At 58.2% G+C, this 22,320-nt stretch overlaps 2 protein-coding genes across 2 annotated transcripts in view; one reads left to right on the top strand and one right to left on the bottom strand.

Annotated features, from left to right (window-relative positions):
* The window catches only part of RPL19 (ribosomal protein L19), a 203,873-nt gene that overhangs the window by 157,758 nt on the left and 23,795 nt on the right, over positions 1-22,320 (bottom strand). The window lies entirely within an intron of this gene.
* EPOP (elongin BC and polycomb repressive complex 2 associated protein) lies at positions 1,965-6,629 on the top strand. The gene is made up of 2 exons (XM_065753793.1): positions 1,965-4,247; positions 6,513-6,629. The coding sequence occupies exon 1, from the start codon at positions 2,056-2,058 to the stop codon at positions 4,219-4,221; it is 2,166 nt and encodes a 721-aa protein (XP_065609865.1). The 5' UTR covers positions 1,965-2,055; the 3' UTR covers positions 4,222-4,247; positions 6,513-6,629.

The following is a 22,320-nucleotide window of genomic DNA, read 5'->3' as shown; positions in this document are numbered from 1 at the left end:
GGAGAAACCCGGACGTCGGTTTCTGCTGCTGCTGCGGTGGGACCCATCTCCTCGAGCAGCGAGAAGGTGAATGCGAGATCAGGTGATCCCCGCTCCCAAAACCGCGGCCGATGTCGGAGTTATTTTCAATTTTTTTACACACATACTCAGGAATGCGCTTCCTCCTCCTCCTCCTCCTCCTCCTCCTCTGGGATTGTTTCTAAATCGGGCTCGTTTGCGGTCGATCGTGAATAAGAGTTTCACAAATTATTATTATCAAATTACTCCGATTTCGCCATTTGAACCACAAAAAAAAAAAAGCCGCGGAGGACCGACGGCGACTTTTCATGTGGGAGACAGACGGAGCTCGAGAGGGAGAGGAGTGCACCGCAGAGCTGCAGCCTCCCTTCCCCCAAAAAGGTTTCCGAGGTAACTGCTGCCCCACGGCCGCGCTGCTCCACGCAGGGACCTCTCCCGATCCGGGGAGGAATAGAGGGGACGGGGACAGCGGAGCTCCGGGCCGGGTAAGGGTTTCCTTCGTGGTTTTTGTGGTTTATTTTGTCTTTCCGAGGCAGAATTCTGCCATCCCCTCTCTGGTTTGTGAGCGACCAGACGCCCAACTTTGTGATAAAGTTCGAGCAGCGCAAAACGGCACGCCAAAAAAATTCCTTTTTCTTTCTTTCTATTTTTTAATTATTATTTTTCTTCTTTTTTTTCCTTTTTCCTTTCTTTTCTTTTTCACTTTTTCCCCCTATTTTTTCCTTTTTCCCCCTTTTTTCCCCTGTTTTTTTTTTCTCCCCTCTTTTCCCCGTTTTTCTTTCCCTTTTTATTTTTTTTTCCACATTTTTTTTTAAAGCCTGTTTGCAAGATAAAGATGAGACGCGAATAAGGGCCGCGGGCGCGTAAAAAGGGACGGAAGGATCTTTGCGCGGCTGCACCGCTGCCGGAGTCACCACCCGTACCTCCATCCCGTGCTCCTTGCAGATGATAAATACAGTAATTGGCAGTTAATCAGGGATCCTCTCCGGGCTGAGGGATGAATGGTGGAGGACTCAATCGCCGCGAGCAGCTCCCCGGGAGCCCGAGCCCCCACGGTGCGTTGCAGCCCCAACCCCCGCGGCACCGGGGGGGCCGTGTTGGGAAGAGCTGCGTTATACGAAAGGACCGAAGTGCCCCCCCCCCCACCCCCACCCCCCGGGGCCGAAACAAAGCGCCCGAGGAGCGGAGCTCGGGCACGCGGCTCCCGCTGTGATTTGAAAATGAAATATAATATATATTTTTAACATTTTTTTTTCTTTTTTTTTTTTCCCCTATATTTTTATGATGATGATCTTTTTTTTTTTTTTTTTTAATAAGGAAAAAGCGCGGTGCCCATTGTGTGCGCGGGGCTGTGCGTGTGAAATGTTGGGGTTGGTGACATCACGGCGCGCCGGGACCCAATCAGCCGTCGGGCCGCGGGGGGTCCGGCTGCTCCGGGACGAACCGAACGCGGAGAGCGGAACCGGGGAGGCGGCAGCGCTCGGAGCGGGGCCCCCCCACCCCCCCAACCCCCCACCCCGACCCTCGGCCCTCCGAGCAGCTTTGTGCGCTCCGACACTTGAGTGGCTGCGAGCGGCGTAGGGCTCTGTGCTTGTTGATCCCCCCCCCCCACCTCCCGCCCCCCTCCCGCCCCCCAGAGGGATTATTTTGGGAGTGGAAGGTGGGCTGGGACCTGGCTGGGGGAGCTGCAGGACGCGAGATGTTTGACTTCTTTTTTTTTCCTTCTTTTTTTCATGCTGGGGAGGGGGAAGACGAGGAGTGCGGCTCCGGTGCGGGAGGAGCGGGGTGTTGGGAAGATGTTGCACACCGTTGACTGGAGCGTTTGAAGGGGCGATCGACTGCTTTGGCTTTCCCCCCCCCCTCCTTTTTTTTTTCTTTTTTGTTTTTTTCCTTTTTTTTTCTTTTTTTTCTTTTTTTTCCCTGCCCCCTCCCCCACCTCTCCGGAGGGGCAGCGATGTGTGATCACGGAGTGGAAACAAATATGTCCTTACTTTCAATGCCCCCTTTGAAAGAGACAAAGTAAACGCTCCTTGCAAAATGTTCCTGACCTGCGAAGGGACCTTCGGGATTGTTCCAGCCACCATGGATTACAATGGGGACGCCGGGCAGGGGCATTTCCACGCCGGCTATCAAGAAATCGAAGGGATAAACTTGGGATACTTACAGATCAATGGCACCCAGATGTTTGCTCTGGCCCAGGTCCTCAGCGACCTGTTCAAGGATATCCCCAGGACCACCATCAGCAAGAAGATGGAAACCTTAAAGATCAAGAGCCGCCGCTGCGATCTCCAGGAGCTCCGCACCCTCAAAGCCATCAATTCGGTTCCCACCCGCGCCGTGAAGTGCTCGCTCATCTCCAAGGCGGACCTGGAGGCTCTGTGCACCTCCTGCAAGAGCCTCAGCCCCCGGCGGAGGAAGAGGAAAAGGAAGAGCAAGAGGAGGGAGCAGCTGCTGCTGCCGGACCCCGGGGAGCTCTTCGCCTGCCCCCGGCCCCAGCTGCTGCCGCCCTACAGAGCCGGCGGCTGCTGCTCGGCCCCGACCCCCTCCCGCCCCAAACTGCCCCCCGGCCTCAAGCCGCGCCCGCCGCCCTCCGCTCTCCTCCCGCAGCCCTTCCCCCGGGGCTGCCCCGGCCTCGAGAGGGCCCCGCGGGGCCGAAGGGGCTGCGAGCTGCCCGAGCGTGGGGGGCTGCTGGCGGGGGCCCTGGGAGCGTACCCCCGGGACCTGGCGCTGCTGCACCCCGCCGCCCCCTCCGCCCCCCCCCCCGGCCTCGGCCCCCGCTGCGCCAAAGGGCTCTTCCCGGCCGAGAAGGGCCCCGCGGGGGGGAGGAAAAGCCGCTCGTCCGCTTTCCCCGGCTGCAAGCGGCAGGGAACCTCCGCCGGGTACTCCAGCGACTCGGACTCCAGCCTGGACTTCGGGGGGTCCAGCCCCGCCACCTCCAGCGACTCGTCTGAGGAGGAGGAGGAGGAGGAGGAGGAGGAGGAAGGGGACACGTCGTGCAGCAGCGAGGAGGGCAGCTCCTCGGAGTCGGAGAGCAGCTCGCTGTGCAGCGGGGACTCGGTGCAGAGCACCCGGTACAGGCAGGCGGCTCTGCCCCGCTTCCAGCCGCAGCCCCCCCGGGAGACCCTCGGCGACGAACGGCCCTCGGAGCCCCCCCCGGGCGCGGGCAAAGCGCTGCGGGCCGAACCCGACCTCCTCTTCCTCTCGCAGCAGCTCTGGGCCAGGACTTTGCGAGCGTCAACTTCGGAAAGTTTGAGCCCGGCTCCGGCCCTGGGCTCGGGGGCACAGCCGGAGCCGTACGCGGAGCAGGAGGCTTCCCCTTCCTCCTCCTCTTCCTCCTCCTCCTCCTCCTCCTCCTCCTCCTCTCCCCCTCCCTCCCCGAGCATCACCCCTGGGGGGGACCTGCCACAAAAGGAGGGCGGCTTTGGGGGCGCGGAGCCCTGCGCCAAAGGGAAGGATTTGCACAAAGATGCCTCGAACAATAGAGCCTCGTTAGGCCCCTGCGACCGAGCGGAGAGGCAGAGCGGAGCCGCAGCCGGGCCGGCGGCTTCCCAAGGGCCGCCCCCGGAGCCCCCGGCCCCATCCCCGGCGCTGGCGGGGGGTCTCGACCCGGACCCCCCCGGGGAAGCGGCGGAGCCCCGGCGGGAGCACTTCGACCGCCTGATCCGGCAGTCCAAGCTGTGGTGTTACGCCAAAGGCTTCAACGTGGACGGCAAAAGTTTGCGGCACGGAGGGAGGACGGAGCCCTGCAAAGCTGCAGAGCTCAAATCCCCCGGCTCCAAAAGAGCAGAGAGCCCCGGCACCTTGTCAAACAAAGCTTTGAGAGGCAATGGCTCGGAAAGGAATGCCAAGCGCAGACGCCTTGCCAGAGGCGCTGAGGCAGAAAGGCAACAGAGCTCCTCCAAAGGGAGGCCACAAAAGACTCAAAGGAGGAATGCCAAAAAGGGAAACACTCATTGCAAACGCCTCGGCAGCGCCGGGCCAACCCCGCCTCGGAATTCCTTCAGCCTCATGGGCAACTTCCCGTGTATTCCCTCCCTGGTCGTGGGGGAAGACGGGGACCTGTGCCCTGCCTCCTCCCTGGGGGGCAAAAACTCCTGGGCCCTCTCCAAAACCCACCCGCTGTGGAGCTGGCACGTGGGGGGCAACGCCATCCCGGTGCCCCCCAGCCTCAAATTCCGGGGCTATAGCTTGGAGGATCTCTAAGGACAGCGGACGGCCCCGCACGAAAGGTTGCGCGCAGCAGATGCGGGCGGGGAGCGGGGTCGGGGCGGGGGGATGTGGGGGGAGGGGGCACGGAGCGGGGCTGAGCGGGGCCGGGGGAGGGGGGCGGAGGGAGGGGTGCTCCCCCCTCGGGTCGGTTCCGTTGTCCACGGGGTTGTCGCGCTCCGGCGTTGGTTTCGTGGAGGTTAAACGCGCTCAGAGCCGACCCCCCCCCTCCCCCCCCTTCCTCTCCACCCCGGGGCTTTGGGGCAGAACGGCGGCTCCGGCTGAGGGAGCGGGGGGGGGGGGGGGGTCCCGGCCCGCAGCATTCCCCCCCTCCCCCCCCTCTTTTCCCCAACCGCCGCCCCACCTCTATATGCCAAAAAAAACAAAACCAAAAAATAGAAACGAGGAAAGAATAGATCCGATTTCTCCCTTTTCCTCCATAAATGCATTGGATTAAACCAATAATAATCACACGCAGAGAGAACTAATGATGTCACGCAGCAGAAACGCGCGGTTCGGCCCCGCTCCGTCCCAGCGAAACCCGCGGCGGAGATCCCAAATCTCCGCGTTAACATCGACGTAATGTTTTCTGTCTGCTTAAGAGACGGGAAGAAAACGCGAACTTTAAAAAGAGCAGGAAATTCTGTTTGCTGAAAGAAAACAGGAGGCTTTGGGAGGAAGTGATTTGAGACTGCTGCGTGTGTATTAAAAAAAAAAAAAAAGGAAAAAGGAAAGGAAAAGCCGTGGGTTGTTTGCTGGATAACAACCCGCTCCGACAGCCCGAAGGTAGCAGGCCTGTAAAAGCTTTACGGGCACGAGAAATCGGATCCAGGAGCATTAGCAATAGCGCACAGATGGACAATTTGATCCTTCCCGAGCTCCGGGGTGGAATGCGGGGAGGAATGCGGAGGGAATGCTTCGCTCTGTGCAGAGGAAATCAAACCCCGCTTTAACTTTCCTCGCGAAGCAGCGTTTTTGCGACGGCCCTTTGGACCGGCGGCCCCGTGAAGCCCTCTCGTTTGGGGAACGCTGAGCGGACCCGAAAGATGCGGCTTTACGGGGCGGGGGTGGGGGGAAGGAGGGCGGGGGGGCTCTGCTTCCTTTCCATTCGCGGCCCCGGGCCGGGGTGGGAGCCGTCCCCCGACCCCACGGCTCAGACCCCATCGCAGAGCTCTGCCCGGAGAAAGGGAACGAGATTGGGGAGAGGATGAGGAAGGGAGAACATCACAGAAACCACCCGGAGCCGGCACGGCCCCGCTCCTTTCTTTTCCTTTTTCTTTTTTTTTTTTTTTTTCTTTTTCCTTCTTTTTTTTGGGGTGGGAGTGGGGCGAGGGGGGGGATGTGGGGTGGGGTTGGGGGGGGTTTTAAATTCCGTCAACGAGTTTACAAAAAAAAAACAAAAACACCGAAAGAAAAAAAAAAAAAGGCATTTTTAACGTCAAACGTATTTTGTCTCTGTTAAGCGCTGTTTACATTGGAGACGGCGAATCGTTGCTAAAAGCGGTGTTCATTTTAGCTGGGTTTGGAGCGGGTTTGTTGGTTTGTTTACACCCCCCAACCCCCCCCCGCCCTCCGTCGTACCCCCCACCCCCATCCCCGTTCCTCTCGCGCGGAGCAGAAGGGGATTTCTCGTGGATCGCGATTTCCTTCGGCTCCGGCCCCGCACACCGCGCTCCGACGCGGCCGGGATACGGCCGCTCGCATCGCCCTTCCCCACCCCCCACACCCCCCCACCTCCAGTTCGGGTTAAAACTACAATTTTTCGGAAAGGAAAAAGCGTAATAGTAATTAACAAAAAAAGAGGCCGCGATGGGGATGGAGAGCTGGGAGCGGGAGGACAAAGGAGCCGGGTGAAAAAAAAGATATGGGAAAAAAGCAGCAGCAGAGAGCGGGGTGTGTTTGTGGGAGGGGGGGGGGGACACCAAATAACTCAGGAACGTTTTCTCTTCGGGATGCGGTCACCTCATCCCGCGGCTGTTCGGGTGTGCACCTCGGGGTGGGTGGGTGTCGGTGCACGGCACAGGTGGGAATGCAGCGCGAAGATACCTCGGAACTCAACACGTGAGCTGCGGGAGTATCCCCTTCGTGGCACGGAGAGGAAGCAACCCCTCCGTCTGTTGTTCTCTTAATCTATCCGCATTGCAAAGCAATCGGGCGATGCAGTAAAATAATCCCTCTCCACTCAGCAGGAGATGGGAGAGGGGAGCAGCGGTACGTAGGGGGGAAAAAAAAATAGATGAAAAGAAAGAAGGGAAACCCAAAGCGTTCTCCGAAATGGCCTTTCCCAGAGCTCGGACCCCAGGGAGGAGGGGACGATCCGGATGCAACAAGCGACCCACTGTGGGTGGGAGCAGAGGTTTTCACGTGCATCACCATCCCGACGTGGTTTGCCTTCCCGACAGCTTGATTTTTTTGGTCGTGGTGGTCCCGTTGACCCACGTTCATCCAGGGAGGAGAAAAATGCGGAGATCTTGTGACAAAAAAAAAAAAAAAAAAAGAAAGAAAGGAAAACTTTAAGGAAAAGGGCACTGCTTCTGAAAAAGCAGCGTGCTTCAGACTCAGGAATATCTCAGCTTGGATGCGATGCAGTGCTGCATCACCGCGGCTCGGGGGGGTTTCTGTCGGCCCGGGGCTTTCAGGGACCTTTGCTCTCACTGTGTGTTGCTGGGTGGAAAATCCCCATGAAAAATGCCGCGTTTTGGTGCTTCTGTGCCAGCCCCGGGTGCAGGGACTGCCTTCCTGGGGGGGGAGAGGTGGAGGGTACAGCTGTTGGGGGGGGGGGGACGGAGCCTTTGCCCGCCACACATCGGATGTTCTGTTTCAATGGACTGTACCTTTATTTATTTGAAGCTGTTGTGAAGTGTATGACGATGAAAGTGTTAATTCCTGCGTGCAATATGGAATCTAGGCTGAGAAATAAATACCTTCTCTCTTTTTTTCCTTTTTTCTTTTTTTTTTTTTTTAACAGACCCGGCTGCTGTCGGCCCCATGTGTGAGTGCAGAGGGGTGTGTGTGTGTGTGTGTGGGGGGGCTCTGATATACCGCCGTCCTGGAGGTGGGGGTGCTCGGGAGGGGGATCAATAGCTGCTTCTGTCTACTCGGCAGCCGTGCCCCACACGAGGGAGTGCTTTGGGTGCGTTTGTAGTCCTCGTAGGAGCACATCGGGACACGCAGAGCCGAACACAAACCCAACGTGGGGCAGAACTCGGAGCTCAGGGGCAGCTCCCGTCTGCACAACGCGTTGGGATGGGACTGAGGATGGATATTTGGGGCCGGGCAGGCTGAGATCCGACCCACGCCGTGGAAAACGGGAACAGCGAGAGGCAGCCCCGCTCAGAGCCTCATTAGCACTGATTAAGAGCTGCTCGTTGATTCCACTTTAACAGAACCATGCCCTGACCGCGCTCCCGCGGGCGGACAGGTAAACCCACGTTGCAGGAGGAGGTGTGAACAGTTGGAAACCTATTTGCAGCGTTTTCTTTTCTTTCTTTCTTTCTATTTTCATTTCCCCCCCCCCCCCCCTTCCTCGTTCTGGCGTGGAGGAAAGGGATCCGAGTTGAAATGCCTTTCACTTAACCAACATTTCACATTTCTAAAGGAAATTCAGCCGAAATCTAACCTGTGTCCCCCCCCACCCCTCCCACCCCCGCCAGCAGAGAGCAGGAAGACGTGGGGCAGGATGGGCTGCGATGGGGGAGAGCGCTCTGATTGCAGCCAAATGACCCCGCTATTATCATGATTATCTTTTAAAAGAAGGCAATTTAATAATTACGTTAATTATCTGCAGGGACCGGCGTAGGGGGAGAGAGCTCTGAGCCCCCACTTTCGGGGCTCTCTGGTGCCCCAAAGCAGGAACAGGCATGGAGAAAGGTGGGGGGGGGGGGGGGGGGGGGGGGGCTTTATTTAGCTTCGTGTCAGGGCGTTAATGATGAATTAGAGATGGGGGGGGGTCTCAGTGACAACTCAGGCTGTGAGAAAAAAGCAGCGAAGCCCCTCTCCGGGCGGGCAGGGGGGAGGGGGGGGTGAGGGATTAAGTGTCACTAAAGGCCTTTCATTTACCGTGTTTACACGCAGTCAATAGGGGAGAATGGACAAGGGTTTATTGTGAGTTATGGGGCTCTCGGCTAACTCCCGTGTTATCAATATCGTCCTCCTCCAAAAAGAGAACAAAAAAAAAAAAAAAAAGGGGGGGGGGGAGGGAGGGGAGGAAGAAAAGAAATAGGTTTGGTTTTTTTTTCTTTTTTCTTAATTGTCTGCAAAGCTCTCTGGAAGGTGGGAGCCCCTTTCCCTTCCCCACCCCACACTTCACCCGTCCCGTATCAATTCACGGGACTCGAGAGGTGGGGGTTTATGCATTGAGCAATGGAAAGAAAATGACCCTCAATGAGACCATATGGGAAACCGTGCTCATCCTCCCCCCTCCCCAACCCCCGGGGGGTGTGGGGGGGAAGATCCTCCTGCCCTTTTGTCGAAAGGGAACTGCTGGGGCCGGGCCGAGGGGCTGCGGGGTCGGTGTCGGGATCGTTCACCTTCCCCCAGTCCCCCCACTGCCATTCTTCTCCTCCAGTTTGGCGCACTGGGATCCATCTCAGCTGGAAATACCAGCGACCGCCAGGGCGACCGTTGGCAATTAGCCATTCGTTCCAGCTGTTAAACCCCTCCTCCCTCCCCCCCAGCCCCCCCCCCCCCGCACAACTGTAGGAAATTTGGGATCCGGCACGAAAAGGGGAACGTCATAAAGGAGCACCGACAGACGGGATCTGCTCTGAAATCCGTCCCCTTGAAACTCAGCCCCAAAGCCGGGGATCCTCCTCTTCCCATCAGCGCTGATTTGGGGTGGGAGAAAAGAGAAAAGAAAAAAAAGAAGGGAATCTCTGTGTCCCCAGCTCTAAAACCCACAGGTTTGGGGCCGTTTCCCTCCCTGCTTTGTGTGCAGAACAATCAGCAATGAGGACGAGAGGTGTGAGAGAGGCTGCGTTTAGCAGCACGGAGCTCCGAGGACGTGGGACCCACGCGAGGGTGCTGCCTCTCTCCCTCCCACCCCGCGTGTAAACCCCACTCTTTATTTGCACGGCTGTGTATTTCTCTGCTGATCCCATCCCCTCCCCCACCCGCGTACGCCCAGGTGGGACTCCCGGCCCTGGGATGTGCTGCAGGGGAAAGCCATGCACGTGTGAGCCCCAAATCCCACCGGGGGACACCGAGTGATGCTGGGTGACCGACCCGGGGAGGGGGGCTGCCATCCCTGGGGTGCGTGGGCTCTGCCCACGAGGGCTCCCCGGGTGTCAGCTTCCCCCCCCCCCCCCAACGCCTTTCTATCTCTCCCAATCTCGGCGCGGTGAACTCTGTGAACCCGGAGCGGAGCAGCTGTGCTCCTCCAGCTGTGCTCCTCCAGCTGTGCCGCCCGGGGGGGGGGGAAGAGTGGGGGGCGGGAGGAGCCCCTTTCAATTGGTAATGGGGCTGCGAACAATGTCCTCCCGCTGCCCCCACCTCGTGCGTGGCAGAGTTCGGGATATGGGACCCTGGGTGCAGGTCGGGACCCAAAAGGGGGAAGGGGGGGGCGAGGGGAGGGGGCACTGCTGCGGCATTCAGGAGTTTATATTGAGAGGGGAAATCCGCTGAGGAGAGAGGAAAAAAACCGTCCACGGGAGTTTGGGACAGAAAATCGTTCGAGCTCTGCTAATAACCCGAGTAATGGCTGAATAATTAATGCCGGCCTTATTTCCACCCCCCTTCAAATATTGAAATATTGGAACCTTTGTCAGAAGGGAACACGGCTCCTGGAAATGAATTGCTGGTAAAGATAAGGAGAGGAGCGACAAAATGGATCGGCTCGTTTTTGAAGGAGAGAAAATACAATCCGGGCAGGAATTAAAATAATAAAATAAAATAAAATAAAATAAAATAAAATAAAATAAAATAAAATAAAATAAAATAAAAAAGGGGCACACACACTCACAGCGTGCAACACGTTTCCTGCACCACAAACCTGTTGCATGTGTGGTGTGCACAGCTGCATGCAGTGATGTGTGCTCGCAGCCTGGTGCTGGGGGGGCTCTGCATCCGGGGGGAGCAGAGAGGCCCCCCCCTTCCCCCCCTCCATCCCCTAGGATGTGTATTGATAACATCCCACGGGCGCAGCGCTGTCTCTCTGAGTTTAAACCAAAACCAGACCGAGTCCTGAGGGTCAAAAGGGAGGAGGGGGAGGGCTTCTCCCTACCTACCCCCAGACAAAGATCCCTTTGAATCTAATCAAGCAGAAAAGAAACCCCTTTCCTGTGTGTTTTCGTACGAGGGGAGCGGGGTTAGGGCTGCCCTGGAAGGTAAAAGGAAAGGAGATCCCATTTTGCCTTTCAACAATGAGATCTTTATAAAGGTTCTCCAAACCCCACCGCCGCGGAAGGGGGAGGACTGGGAGGGGGGGGAAGGTGGGGCCGGGGCTGCGGTGTTGGGGTGGGGGCCCAGGGGAAGGGGACCCTAACCCATCCCTGGCTCCTGCAGGGGCTGATACAAGGGGTGGCCACCGGCACCGGGGTGTGGCGACCGCAGCCCCGCAGTGCCGCGTGTGCACCTCCGCAGAGCAGGAACGGCCCTTCCCATCCTCGTAACCGATGCCACATTGCAGTGATTTGAGCTGATCAGCTCAACCTCCGCTGTCAAGCACTCCTAACTCCGTGTTTACGTTAAGTGCAGCGATGTTTCAGCTATAAAAGCGCTTTCCAAGTGACATTGACTGCGGCGTAACGATGTCGGATGGAGAGGAGTCGGGTCAGACGCCGACAGAGGGCTGCGAGGAGGAGCTGCCGTCGGGTTGAGTGGAAAAGCATCAGCGTGGGGTTGGGCTCCTGGAATATACGCCCCACCACTTTACACCGCGCACCTCCCTCGCTGATTCCCGTGGATTTTGCTGGAGCGGTGCCCCCGGGGCGGGGCAGTGAGTTGGGGTGGGGGAGGGAAGGGGTCACATCAGCGCTCCGCCTCGGGGCACTCTCTGGCTTTGGTTGCACAGCCGGCAGCGGTGCTTCGCAGGTCGCTCCCTCCTCGCTCAGCCCGACCTGGAGGGGTGAGTGGGGGCACAACGTGAGCAGAATACCTCTGAGTACCCCCGGTGCTGCTCCCCCCATCCCTCGCCCTCTGCCGAGCGCTGCGCTGACCCCGGTGCTGGATGTCCTGGGGGGGGGGATTTTCTGGGCCATCCCAGGTGTTGCTGGGATGCGGATGGGGTCAGGGCATTCCCTGCTCCGCCTTCACGAGGCCCAAAACCCCCGAGTTTCTGGAGCACCTCGTAGCCTTCACCCTGCACGCGTCCTCACTGCAGAGATCCCACTCAGGCAGTGCGTGGAGCCAGCAGCAATGCCCCCCCCCCCCACCCTGCACTGTGCTGGGGGCACAGGGATGCTTTCCTCCTTGCCCTGTTGAGGGGAACCCCGCGCTGCCCCCTCACCCACATCCACGCGTGTTTCCATGGCACCGCGTGGGCAGAAGGGTGAAGGCAGAGCTCCTACTGCACCCGGGGGGGGTGTTGTGGGGCAGCACACCTGAGCACGCATGCATAGACACACATGTTTGCACGCACACGTGTCCTCCGCACAGGTGACCGTGGTGACAGAGGTGACAGTGGTGGCAGCGGCTCCACCGCAGCTCCGGCGTTGGTCCCGGCCCGGCTCCGCCTCGGGGAGGGGGTTTTCCACCTCGGGAAGACCCCGACGGAGGGATGTGTGATTTTCGGAGCGGTTCTTGCGGGCCGTGCCCACACGGTGGCAATGTCCGCCCGCAGCGGGGGCTGCGCTGCGTTTGGGTTGGGGGGGAGGGTGCGCCCGCAGGGGTCGCTACTCAGAAATGCGGGGATTATTAATATCGCCATCATCATCCCCATCGTTATTAGCACCGTTATCGTTTTTCCTGCTCGCTTTCCCCACGGTTCTGTCCCCGTGGCCCCGGACACGAGGGATTCCCGCAGGGGGTGTGTGTGTATGGGGGGGGGGGGGCTGCCCATCCGCTGAGAGTTCTGAGGTCCTGAAGTGCTTTCCTTTTCCCGATCAGAGCAAAACTCGATCTCTTTTTTCCCCTGCAGAGCCGTCCTGGTCGTGAAGCATTTCTGGTCTCAGCTTTCAGGACCTTCCCTCGATCTCTCTTAACGTTCCTCCCCTTTAAACTACGGAATAAGAGGTACTGCAGTTTACAGGAGGTCAAATTCCAACACGTTTCTCTTCAGCCCTTCTCCTTCGACTGGAAAACGCACCCGGGCCGATGATTTCAGCCCAAGGAGTTTGATCTCAGGCAGTTGGAATTTTCTATGAGGACAAAAAAAAATGTTTAATCAAAACATTCCCAAACAGCCCAACTGTTAGCAACCAGCAGATGTGTGCTCGCTCATTAGCCCGAATGCTCAGAAGGAGCGGGTGGCAGCCAGGAGCTGAGCACACAGGGGGTGATGGGGTGGGAAGTGTGGAATTATGGGGTGGCAGGGCCTTGAAGATCGTAGAGCTGTAGAATGGTTTGAGCTGGAAGGGACCTTAAAGGTCAGAGGGTTGTCAGCAGGTTTGAGTTGGAAGGAACTGTAGAGATCAAAGGATCCCTGAGTGGTTTGGGTTGGAAGGGACCTGGAAGATCACAGAACCATAGGATGACTGTGGTTGGAAGGGACTTGAAAGATCATAGGGTCCCTGGAGGGGTTTGGGTGGAAAGGGATCTGAAAGACCATAGGATCACTGAGTGGTTTGGGTTGGAAGAGACCTGGAAGATCACAGGAACACTGAATGGTTTGGGTTGGAAGGGACCTTAAAGACTGTAGGATCACTGAGTGATCTGGGTTGGAATGGACCTGAAAAATCATAGGATTGCCAACTGATACGGATTGGAAGAAACCTCAAACCTTGTCCCAGCACTTGGCTTTGATGAACCACATTTGGTTCACACGGGCCCACTTTTTGAGCCTGTCCCTGTCCCTCTGGATGCCATCTCTTCCTTCTGTTGTGTCAGTTGCACTGCTCTGCTTGGTGTCCCCGTCAGACCAGCTGTGTTGGGTGCATCATGTTGGGTCCTTGCATCGGGGTATGGTGGGAGCTGGGTGCTCATGTTTGTGTGTTCTGGGTGCTGGCTCTGCCCTGCAGAGGAGGTGGGTGTAAGGCCACAAGCTGAAGTGGGTCCTGGAGTGCTCCCAGGGTGGGAGAGCACAGGGGTGGGAGCCATCTCCACCCCACCACCTCTGTGGGATGAGCCCACCCTGTGTCTCACCACCCCATCCCATGGGCTCACGGTGTGCCCAGTGCTGTTCCCAGAGGTCACATCTGGGGGTGAGGGGGTCCCTTCCCCTCCGCAGCCCCTTCAGGTGGGCTGATGCCCTCTCTTCTCCCCCATGAGGCTCTCGAGACAAAAGCAGCATCACTCACTTTTATTTCAAAACACGAAATAAAATTAACTGGGGGGAGGGGGGGGGGGGAAGATGGGGGGAGCTCGCTCTTCTAAAGAGCACCAAATTGTGTTGCCATGGAAACGGGAGGAGAAGCCCAGTAGCTGATGCTCTCCTGGGGCTCGGGGGCCGGCTGTACCAGCAGAGATGTTTTCTCATCTATCAGTCTCCCTGCTTTTTTTCCTGCATTCCCCCCTCCCCCCCCCCCCCCTCCTCCTCACCCCGGTTTGATATTTTCTCAGTGACTTTGCAGCTCTCTGCACCTGCTGCCCTCTGCCGGCGCCCATCTGGAGGTGGGGGGGGGGGGGGGAGTTGAGGGGGGTGCGGTTTGGTCCCCAGAGGTGAATGGGGAGAACACAGGAGCTTGGAGAAGCAGCTCCCCCACCCTAATTCTCCTCCAGAGCTCTCCACCAGGTAGGGTCCGCGCTGTCCAGCCTTATTGCAGCGTTTGAGATCAATTAAAAAACAGAACAAACAAGCCTCTCGCGAATGTCCCAGTCTTTGCAAACCTCACCTGCAGCAGTGCAGGGAGCTGAGAGTGATCCCACGCAGCCTTTCCTCCCTTGGTTTCCATTTTATTTGCAAAGGGGCCTCGAGGTGCTGCTCTTGGGGAGCGTTGGCACCTTGCTGTGCCCCGATCTCCTGGTGGGAAGGGGCTTTGCTGCTGTGGGGCAGTCCCCCCAGGTTCTCCCCGTGTCCCTGCACGGTTTGTGCTTGGCCTCACAGCTGTGTCCCAGGGCACGTTGCCACCTGCTGCTGCGGGCAGGGGAGGGGGACCCATCGCCCAGCCCTCCCCCATCACTTCTGGGCTCCAACTGCTCTCACCTGGGGAAGAGCAGAAGGAATTGCACGCCCTTCGCCTTCAGGGAAGCAGCGACTGAAACCCCTGCAGGGCCAATTGACTCCAAAATCCAACGGCTTCAGCGCATATTGGAACATGGGGAGGGAACAGGGAAAGCTGTGGGGGGGTGGGGGGCCCCGTGTGCCCCCATGCTGTCACTGCTGCCTGCCCCCATGCAGCTGCACTGTGTCGGGGCCGGGAACGGTCGGTGTATTGTATTGAGGGGAGAAATACCATGGAATGTAATATTTAATTAGCCCCAAGAGAACCGTTAATTGGCAGCCTTAATTTGAAGCCTTGCCAGGGTCTGTTGTAGTCCTACGCCGTTTAGCATAAAACGGGTCTAGAGGCTGATTTATAGGGTGTGCTGATTGGAGGGCTGCTGTGGGGCTGCTGTGGGGAGGGGGCATTGGGATGGGGTGGGATGGGATGGGAACACCTGCCCCCCAAGCTTCCCTTGCCCCCTTCCCTCTCTTAAAATGAGACACCACCATCCCCCCCCCCTGCTCCCAGCTTTGCTTCTGAGGGCTCACAAAGTGTGCTGAGGTTTCTAGGACCCCCCTGTGGAAGTTGTGACAGCGGGCGGGGGTCTGCACCCCATCTTTTGTCCTTCTGTATTGTTACCATGGTGACCAGGTACCTGTATCTAATTCCCATCACGCTCCTGAGGCACCCCCACCCCCCCAACCTGGGGCTGTGGGTGCTGAAGGAGGGGGTGGGGGGACGTTGGGGCGTGGCTTGGTGGTTTGATATATCCTGAGAGGGTGGTGTAAGGAAAGCTTATCTTGGAAAGGGGAAATTCTGACATTGTTAGAGTGGTTTAAAGCTCTGAACTGTCAATTTCCAGGTGGCTCCACCCCACATCTGGGTCCCTCTCCCAGCACAGAGCTCACCTGTAGCACTGGGATGCTCTGGAGCTCAGAAATGGCATTATTGAAGGCAGCAAGAGCCAAACGAGCCCCTCAAGAGTGGTCACGTGAAAAGAAATCTTGCCTTTGTGCTTCCCCTGTCCGAAACACTTTGCTAACCCAACAGGAGCTTCACCCACAGCTCGCTCCCACCCCACTTTCTCCTTCCACCACCTTTTGCATCCCAATCCTGCTGAGCCCATCCATCCTATGCCCCAGCACCTGGCTTTGTAGGGCTTCACCTCTGCACCGCTCCACAGCCGCCCTCATTAGCGCTGCTAATGACGGCACTTCTCTGATGACAGATGTGCTTGTTTTCTCGGGGAGATGGCTCTCCCTTAAAGGCATACAGCCTTGGGTGACAGCGAACATGGAACCGCAGGAAGGAAGAGCTGGGAGGGACTGTACGAGGTAATTTAACGTATCCCTTGCCCCAAGGCAGGATCAAGTATTCCTATGTAACTTCTGGCAGATATTTGTCTGCCTTGTTCTTAAAAGCCTCCAGTGATGGAGATCCCACTGTGTCCCCAGGCTGTCTCTCGCACGGCTCTAATAGTCCTTATTATTAGAAAGTTCCTTTTGCCATCCAGACAAAATCTCCCTCGCTGCAGTCTGAGCCCATTATTCCTTGTCTTTTCCGCAGCAGACACGAACAGACAATTCCTTCCCTCCGCCGCTGCTCTGTCTGCATTCGAGGGTTTGCACTGCTCCTTCCCTCTGCCTGCTCTTGCTCCCTGGGGCAGGCTGTGCTCCAACCATTGGGAGGGGGCAGCAGCAATGCTCCAGGCCCACGAGCAGAGCTGCAACAGCAGCTGTGAGCCCAGGCAGCCCGGTTTCCCACCCACCAGGCCATTTTCTGAGCTCCTTCCCCTCTCAGCCCATCACACCCCCCAGGTCCCCGCGCTGCTCCCCGGCTCTGCCCTTCGTTAGGCTGCAGCTCCCATTTGCATGTTTAATATTTAATGGCAAAGCCGCCTGACAGATCTCTTCCTCCCATCAGCAGTCGGTGGTGTAATGATTGTTTTGTTTCTGGCTGTCAGCTCTGCAGGAGGCAGTTTGCTGATAATCCAGGAGAAGGAATTTGGAGCTGTTCCCCACCCACCCCTCTATTCCAAGCCTGCATACGGAGGGTGTATTTTACAGCCACGTCATTATTGATATTTAAGGGGGATGGCATCCCCACCCCTTCTCTCTGTGTCCCAGTGGGGATCTGCTTGCTTGAGTTTGGATTTGGGACCTCCGTGTGCTGTGTTTCAGGTGCGTGGATCAATGCACCACGGGTGGGAAAAATCCCTTCAAGCCCCACGGTGTAGGGGGTCAGGGGGTGCTGGGATGAGCCCCAGCAGTGCTCAGGCTGTGTGGGTCCACCCGGTTCTCCATCCCTCTGACCCATCCAGCAGTTCCCACCAGCTCCTCCTCGGCTCGTGTGATTCACCACGGCTCTGTGGGCCAGCATTACGATTCACCAAAGGATTTCATTAGGGAAATCGATGAGCCACATCATCCCGGGGCTGTCTTGGACATTGGGAAAGTGTAAATAACGGTGAAGTCCAGCGGTGTCTCCAGGGCAACATCCACCAGGAGTGACGTTGTGTGCGGGATCTGCCCATCCTGAAAGCTCTCATCCCAACGAGCACCATCCCTCCTCACACCCCGAGCTCTGCAGGTGCACTCAGGATGCCCAGGATAAATGATGTTGGGGGGGGGGGAGGGGAAGGGTCTGAGTCCTGCTTCCCCCCACCCTGCCCTGAGCTGTGCGTGGCTCAGGTGAGGTTTCCCCCCTCACCCCGGTGCTCATTGTTCCCACGCAGCCCCTGCTGCACACTGAGGTGTCCCCCTCCCCCCCATCCAGCTTACCCGGGAATCCTTCTGTCCTAAGGATGCTAAAAAAGCCCCGTGGAGCACGACAGCTTGAGGTAGCCTCCCTGCCACCCACCTCCCCTCCGAGGCAGGAGGCACGAGCTGCCCAGAAATAGAGGCAGAGAGTCCCTCAGGAAGCAGATGGTGGATGGGAGCAGAGATGGGAGCAGAGCCCAGCTATCGGGTTGTCTGGTGGTGCTGCAGTCGTGCCGTTGTCTCAGCCATGAAGCCAGGATGAGCTCTGGGCGTTGGGCTTTGTGGGATGATGAGAGCTTTGCAGAGTGGAAGGTGGAGAGGGGAGGTTTCCCCGGTGGTTTGAAGCTGTGGTGCTACCTGAAAGCAGCTCTGCAGGAGGAGCAGGTGGGAACAGCAGGAGGAAACCGGGGGGGGGGGGAACATTGCTGGATTTCAAGCTTCGATTAATCCCTGTTCTGTGGTCAAGAGCCAGTGCAGCACAACGCGTCCTGAAAGTGGGGCTGGGATGGGTCCTGCAGCTCTGCTGGAGCCCACATCTCCCCTTTGCATTTCTTCCCTTTCCCTGGCTCACCCCCTGCTGAAAAGCAGTGTGTTGTGGGGTGGAAGCACACTGTCCTGGCTGCCCCCCTCCCCCCCGCAGCTGAAAGGCAAAGGGGAATTTCTCCTGCAGGGCTGCAAGCGCAGCCCGAGGTGTGCACGGTAACCAGGAGCTCTGTGCTGCAGCCAGGCTGCAATCTCCTGACACAGCCAATGCTTTGGGGTTCCCAGTGACACCTGCAGTGCCCTGGACAGCAGAGAGCACGGGCTGCCTGCATCCTTGGCTCTGGCATTGCAGGAAACTAACTTTCACGTAAGCAGTGACTGCATCCAGGGTTTAATTAGCTGCTGCTGATGAGCCCAGCCCTGATGGGAGCACACCGATGGGAGATGTGATTGGCATTTCTGTCCTTATCAGCATCATACCGGGAAGGCTTTTGTGGCTCAGCTGTGTGCAGGGCTGAGGGGGGGGAGTGGGATCAGGAGCACTGCGAGTGCCCGTCCTCCTGCCCCGCTTCATTCTGCACTCATTTGGGCTGGTTTTCACTTCGGGTTTTCACTTTGCTTTTGCAGCTCAGCTCCTCCGCACCGAGCAGGAGGAGGACCTGCAGCCCGGCAGGTCTGCCAATTCCTGGGGACAGCAGAGCTCTCATCCCCGCAGAGCGATGCGTCTGCCCCTTCCAGCTGCTGCCCTGGGGAATCGGGCAGCCCTGCTCTGCCAGCGCTGCGAGGGAACAAAGGAGAGGAAGGGGCGCTGGGGACGTTTCCCCCCCCAGCTCCTTCTGAATCCCTCCCTTTGCCCGCTGACCCCTTAAGGAGCGAAGGGACTCCGCAGCGGGAGGAGGGAAGTGGGGGGTGGGGGGCACGGCAGCAGGCAAAAGAAAGAGAGGATGTGCCATCAGCGCAGGAAGGACTGCCCCCTCCCCGGGGAGAGGAGCGATGCAGTCATCGAAATTCAGCTTTTCAGGAATAGAATTGCTTTTATTTCTTTTTTTTTCCCCTGTCCCTGTACATTTCTTTTTTTTTTTTTTTCTTTTTTTCTTTTTTTTTTTTTTGACTTTTCAAAACTTTTCCTCGTTTGTACTGGGATGAACCCAAGTTTTCTAGAAATCGTTGCCAAGAACCTTCTTTTGTATGGCAGGAGAGATAATCAACAGCGTTCGGATTGCCAAGTCCGGATCAGGGAGTCAGTGGGAAGCAGCAGAAAGCCACATGGGCTGCTCCTGCTCCTCATCGAGTGCTGCAGAGCTCATCGTCCCCAACTGCTGCCACCTCGTCCTCCTGGAGCCCGCACCACGCTGTGCCTGGGGGGAAGGGGTGTGGGGACAAGGGCCTGGGGACCACACAGACCTGATCGGTGCACAGGACCACCAGCCTGGGTGGAAGGCACAGCCCAGGGATCCCCGTCCACAGGGGGACCCCTTCACCACAGGACCCTCTGTGTTCAACCCCCGGGTGTTATGGAAGTGGTCCTGAGCCCGTGGACCTTCCTGGGGTGCTGTGCTCTGCGTGGGGATGGCAGAGCTGCTGGTGATGGGGACCTCGGCCCCACTCCTCCGTTTGGAGCAGTGCTGTGTTCTTACCCCACACGCTGCTGACGTTGCTCCTATCCCTTCTGACCCAAATTTCTGGTTCCTTCTGCTGCAGAAATAGCCTTCAAACTCACTCCTTTCAGACATCCCCACCCCCTGAGCTGCCCCGTGCGCTGCGTGATTCATGGGCACCCCCCTCTCCCCCCACGGAGAGAGCTCTGGTGGGAGCCCAGGGCAGCTGAGACCCCCACCATGGGGAACCTGGCTGCCCCCTGCCCCACTGCCTCCCCCTCCAAGGCTGGGAGCAGAGGGGCTGAGCTCTCACTGCACCTCCACTGCTGGCTGGAGGTTGCCCGTGTGCTGCCTCCTGGCCACCGGCTCGAGCCCAGCCACGCTCACTAACACTCAATCCTTGCCTCCGAGTCCTCTACCCCACTCCTTTTCTTCTTCAGCTGCTGCAGACAGCCCCCTTCTGCCGCTCTGAGCAGAGCTGTGGCATTTACCCATCAGCAAGGTGTGAGCCGTGACTCAGCCTGCTCCTCGCGCTTCCCCATCCGCAGCGCCTCAATCTTAACAGCCCCTATTTTTGATTTTGCTCACAATATGTCACAGCTCAGCTCTTCCCACCCCTCCAGGAGCCCACCTCGAGGTTCTGCCCAACTCATCCCCAGCAGCACGAGGCCGTCCCTGACCCCAAACCTCATCTCTCTGCCCCCGTGCTGGATGCTGTGCCGAGCTGGCTCTTCTGGCCCAGCAGTTTTGCTGCATTGCTCTTCCCTTTGTGCCTCTCTGCTGCCATTCCTCCTCCCAGCACACACACACACCAAATAGATCAGCTGCTTCTCGTGGCTTTCCATGACCTCCCCCCCCTCTCGCCCCAGAGCCTCTCCTCCTTTAACTGTCAGCTGCTGCCTCAGATCAACCTCTGATAACTGGTCTCCGTTGGCCGATGGCTGAACCTCCCTCAGCTTTCTCAGGTGGGGCTTTGGAGAGTCCCAGCACGTGTGGGGGGGCAGCACGGGGTCCCCCACTGCTCACAGCCCTCCTAGACACAGCAACCAGTGCAATGCTGGGGAGCTGAGGTCGCCTCCATCATCCATAGGAAAGCATCTGCATCCCAGGAGGCCTCAGGATGTCCTCCCCTGGGATCCGTGCAGGATCTCCTGCCTGGTCAGTGCAAAGATTGGTCATCTCCTCCATCCTCAGAGCTGCTGCTTCTAACGAGAAAAATCCTCTTAAAGCTGCATGAAGAAATGAAGCTTTGGTGTTTCTCCCCAGCACAGGATGGCTGCTGGGCTCAGTGGGATGCCCCGTGAGGATGCTGAGCTGGCTGCTGGTGACACAGAGGGCTCTGGGGGGGTCACACACTGTGGGAGGATGGAGGACCTGGAAGGACCTTGGGGAGGAGGAATGGTGGGGAGTGCAGGAGCCGTGCGCTGGTGCTTGGGGTGGAGATGGCTGGGAGGGACCGGGGCAATGGGGCAGCACCAAAGAGGGCAGGGAGTTCTGCAAGGCTGTGGGGAGCAGAGGACACAGAGGCAGAATAGAGAAATGCCAAATCTGGGGTGCAGAGTGAGGACACCCGCCCGTCTCAACCTCTTCTCCTCCCCTTTTCCTTTTCTCTGCTGCTCTCTCCCCTCCTGCTCAGATGCCCATGCATTATGCATCGACAATCCTTTGCCCACACAGCGCTGGTGGGGAGCAGCCTGGCCACCAGCTGATGGGAGACAGTGCCTCCTGTGCGGCGTCACCCCACTCTGCAGCCTGCAGAGATCTGTCACGCACAGCACACGGAGCAGAGTGCGGCCCCACGCAGGACTGGGGGTGAGGACACGGGATGTGGACCCAGTTCAAGTTCCCTCCTGTAAAACCTGGGCAGCTGTGGGACCCCCACCTTTGCTACGTGGTGCCATGCTCAGCCCCAAGATGCTCGGCCCCAAAACAAGCCTGGTGGAGCACAATTACAAGTCACGGTCACAGCTGTCCTCAGTTGCTATGGAGACTTTTCCTCATCCCGATGCCCAGAGGAAAGCAGTGCACACGCAGCGATTGGGGGCTGGATGGGGGATGCTGCTCAGACCTATGGGGTGGGCAGGACCTAGGGGGCAGGGCCTGGCCCCAGCTCTGCTTTCAGGGTGTTTCTGTGCTGGAGCAGAAAGTCTTTGCTTCCCTAAAAGCAGAGGGGGATCGGCGCATTGCCCCAGGCTGCTTTTCTCCTTTGGGGTTTGCACTTTTGCAGCTTCAGCCCCATTGAGGCGGGATGCTGGGGTGCAGGACGAGGTGGCCATCCCCTCCGTGCCCTCTGCTGCACCCACAGGGCCCCCCACACCGGTTTTACAGCATGTTTCCCAGCAGAAATCAGGAGCGGACCGGCTCCGAGCAGCGCTGCCGCTTCCCTGCATGCTCCAGATGGGAAGGGACGTGGAGGCTGCAAAGGGCCCCGTTCTGAGACAGTACAATCTCGTTGCTTTGCTCACACGTCTGCCAAATACATGTATTATTTAGCTGTTATTAAGCCCTCACCCATCACTGTGAAGCTGGGCGGCCAGCTCGTCCCGTTTGCATCCCACGTGGAGAGGGTTGGGGAGCTCCTTTGGGTTCTGCAGCATTTCCCCTGCTCAAAACACCTTCTGCTGCCAGCCCAGCTCCCTCCTGCAGCACTCTGGCCTCTCCCCATGCTCCCAAAGGGTCACTGCTGTGTGCTGAGGGCGCTGGGGCCTGGCATTGCCCCACACCTCCCTGTTTGAACTGGAGGGGGGGCAACTCGGACCTTATTTACGTTTATGATGCATTATAAACGGAATCACGGGGCAGCGCCGGGCAGTGGGAGGCTGCAATCACGTGTAGTGGGGGGGGGGGACAGATGTGAGTGGGATGGCTTTGCAAAGTGATGTTAAAAATATGAGAGAGGGATGCTCAGAATTTGCTTTGAAATGCCCCAAACCGGGGCGCACCTGGAGCCCTTCCTGCCCTCGGTGGGGTGAGTGCCTCTGCCGGGATGGATGGGGAGCTTAGGGGCAGCCCCACTTC

Source organism: Cyrtonyx montezumae, unplaced genomic scaffold (assembly GCF_038088225.1).
Source record: "Cyrtonyx montezumae isolate F1298 unplaced genomic scaffold, pur_monq_1.0 scaffold_82, whole genome shotgun sequence".
Lineage (NCBI taxonomy): Eukaryota > Metazoa > Chordata > Aves > Galliformes > Odontophoridae > Cyrtonyx > Cyrtonyx montezumae.
Note: the sequence above shows the minus strand (reverse complement) of the source record. Positions and strands in the feature narration are given on the sequence as shown.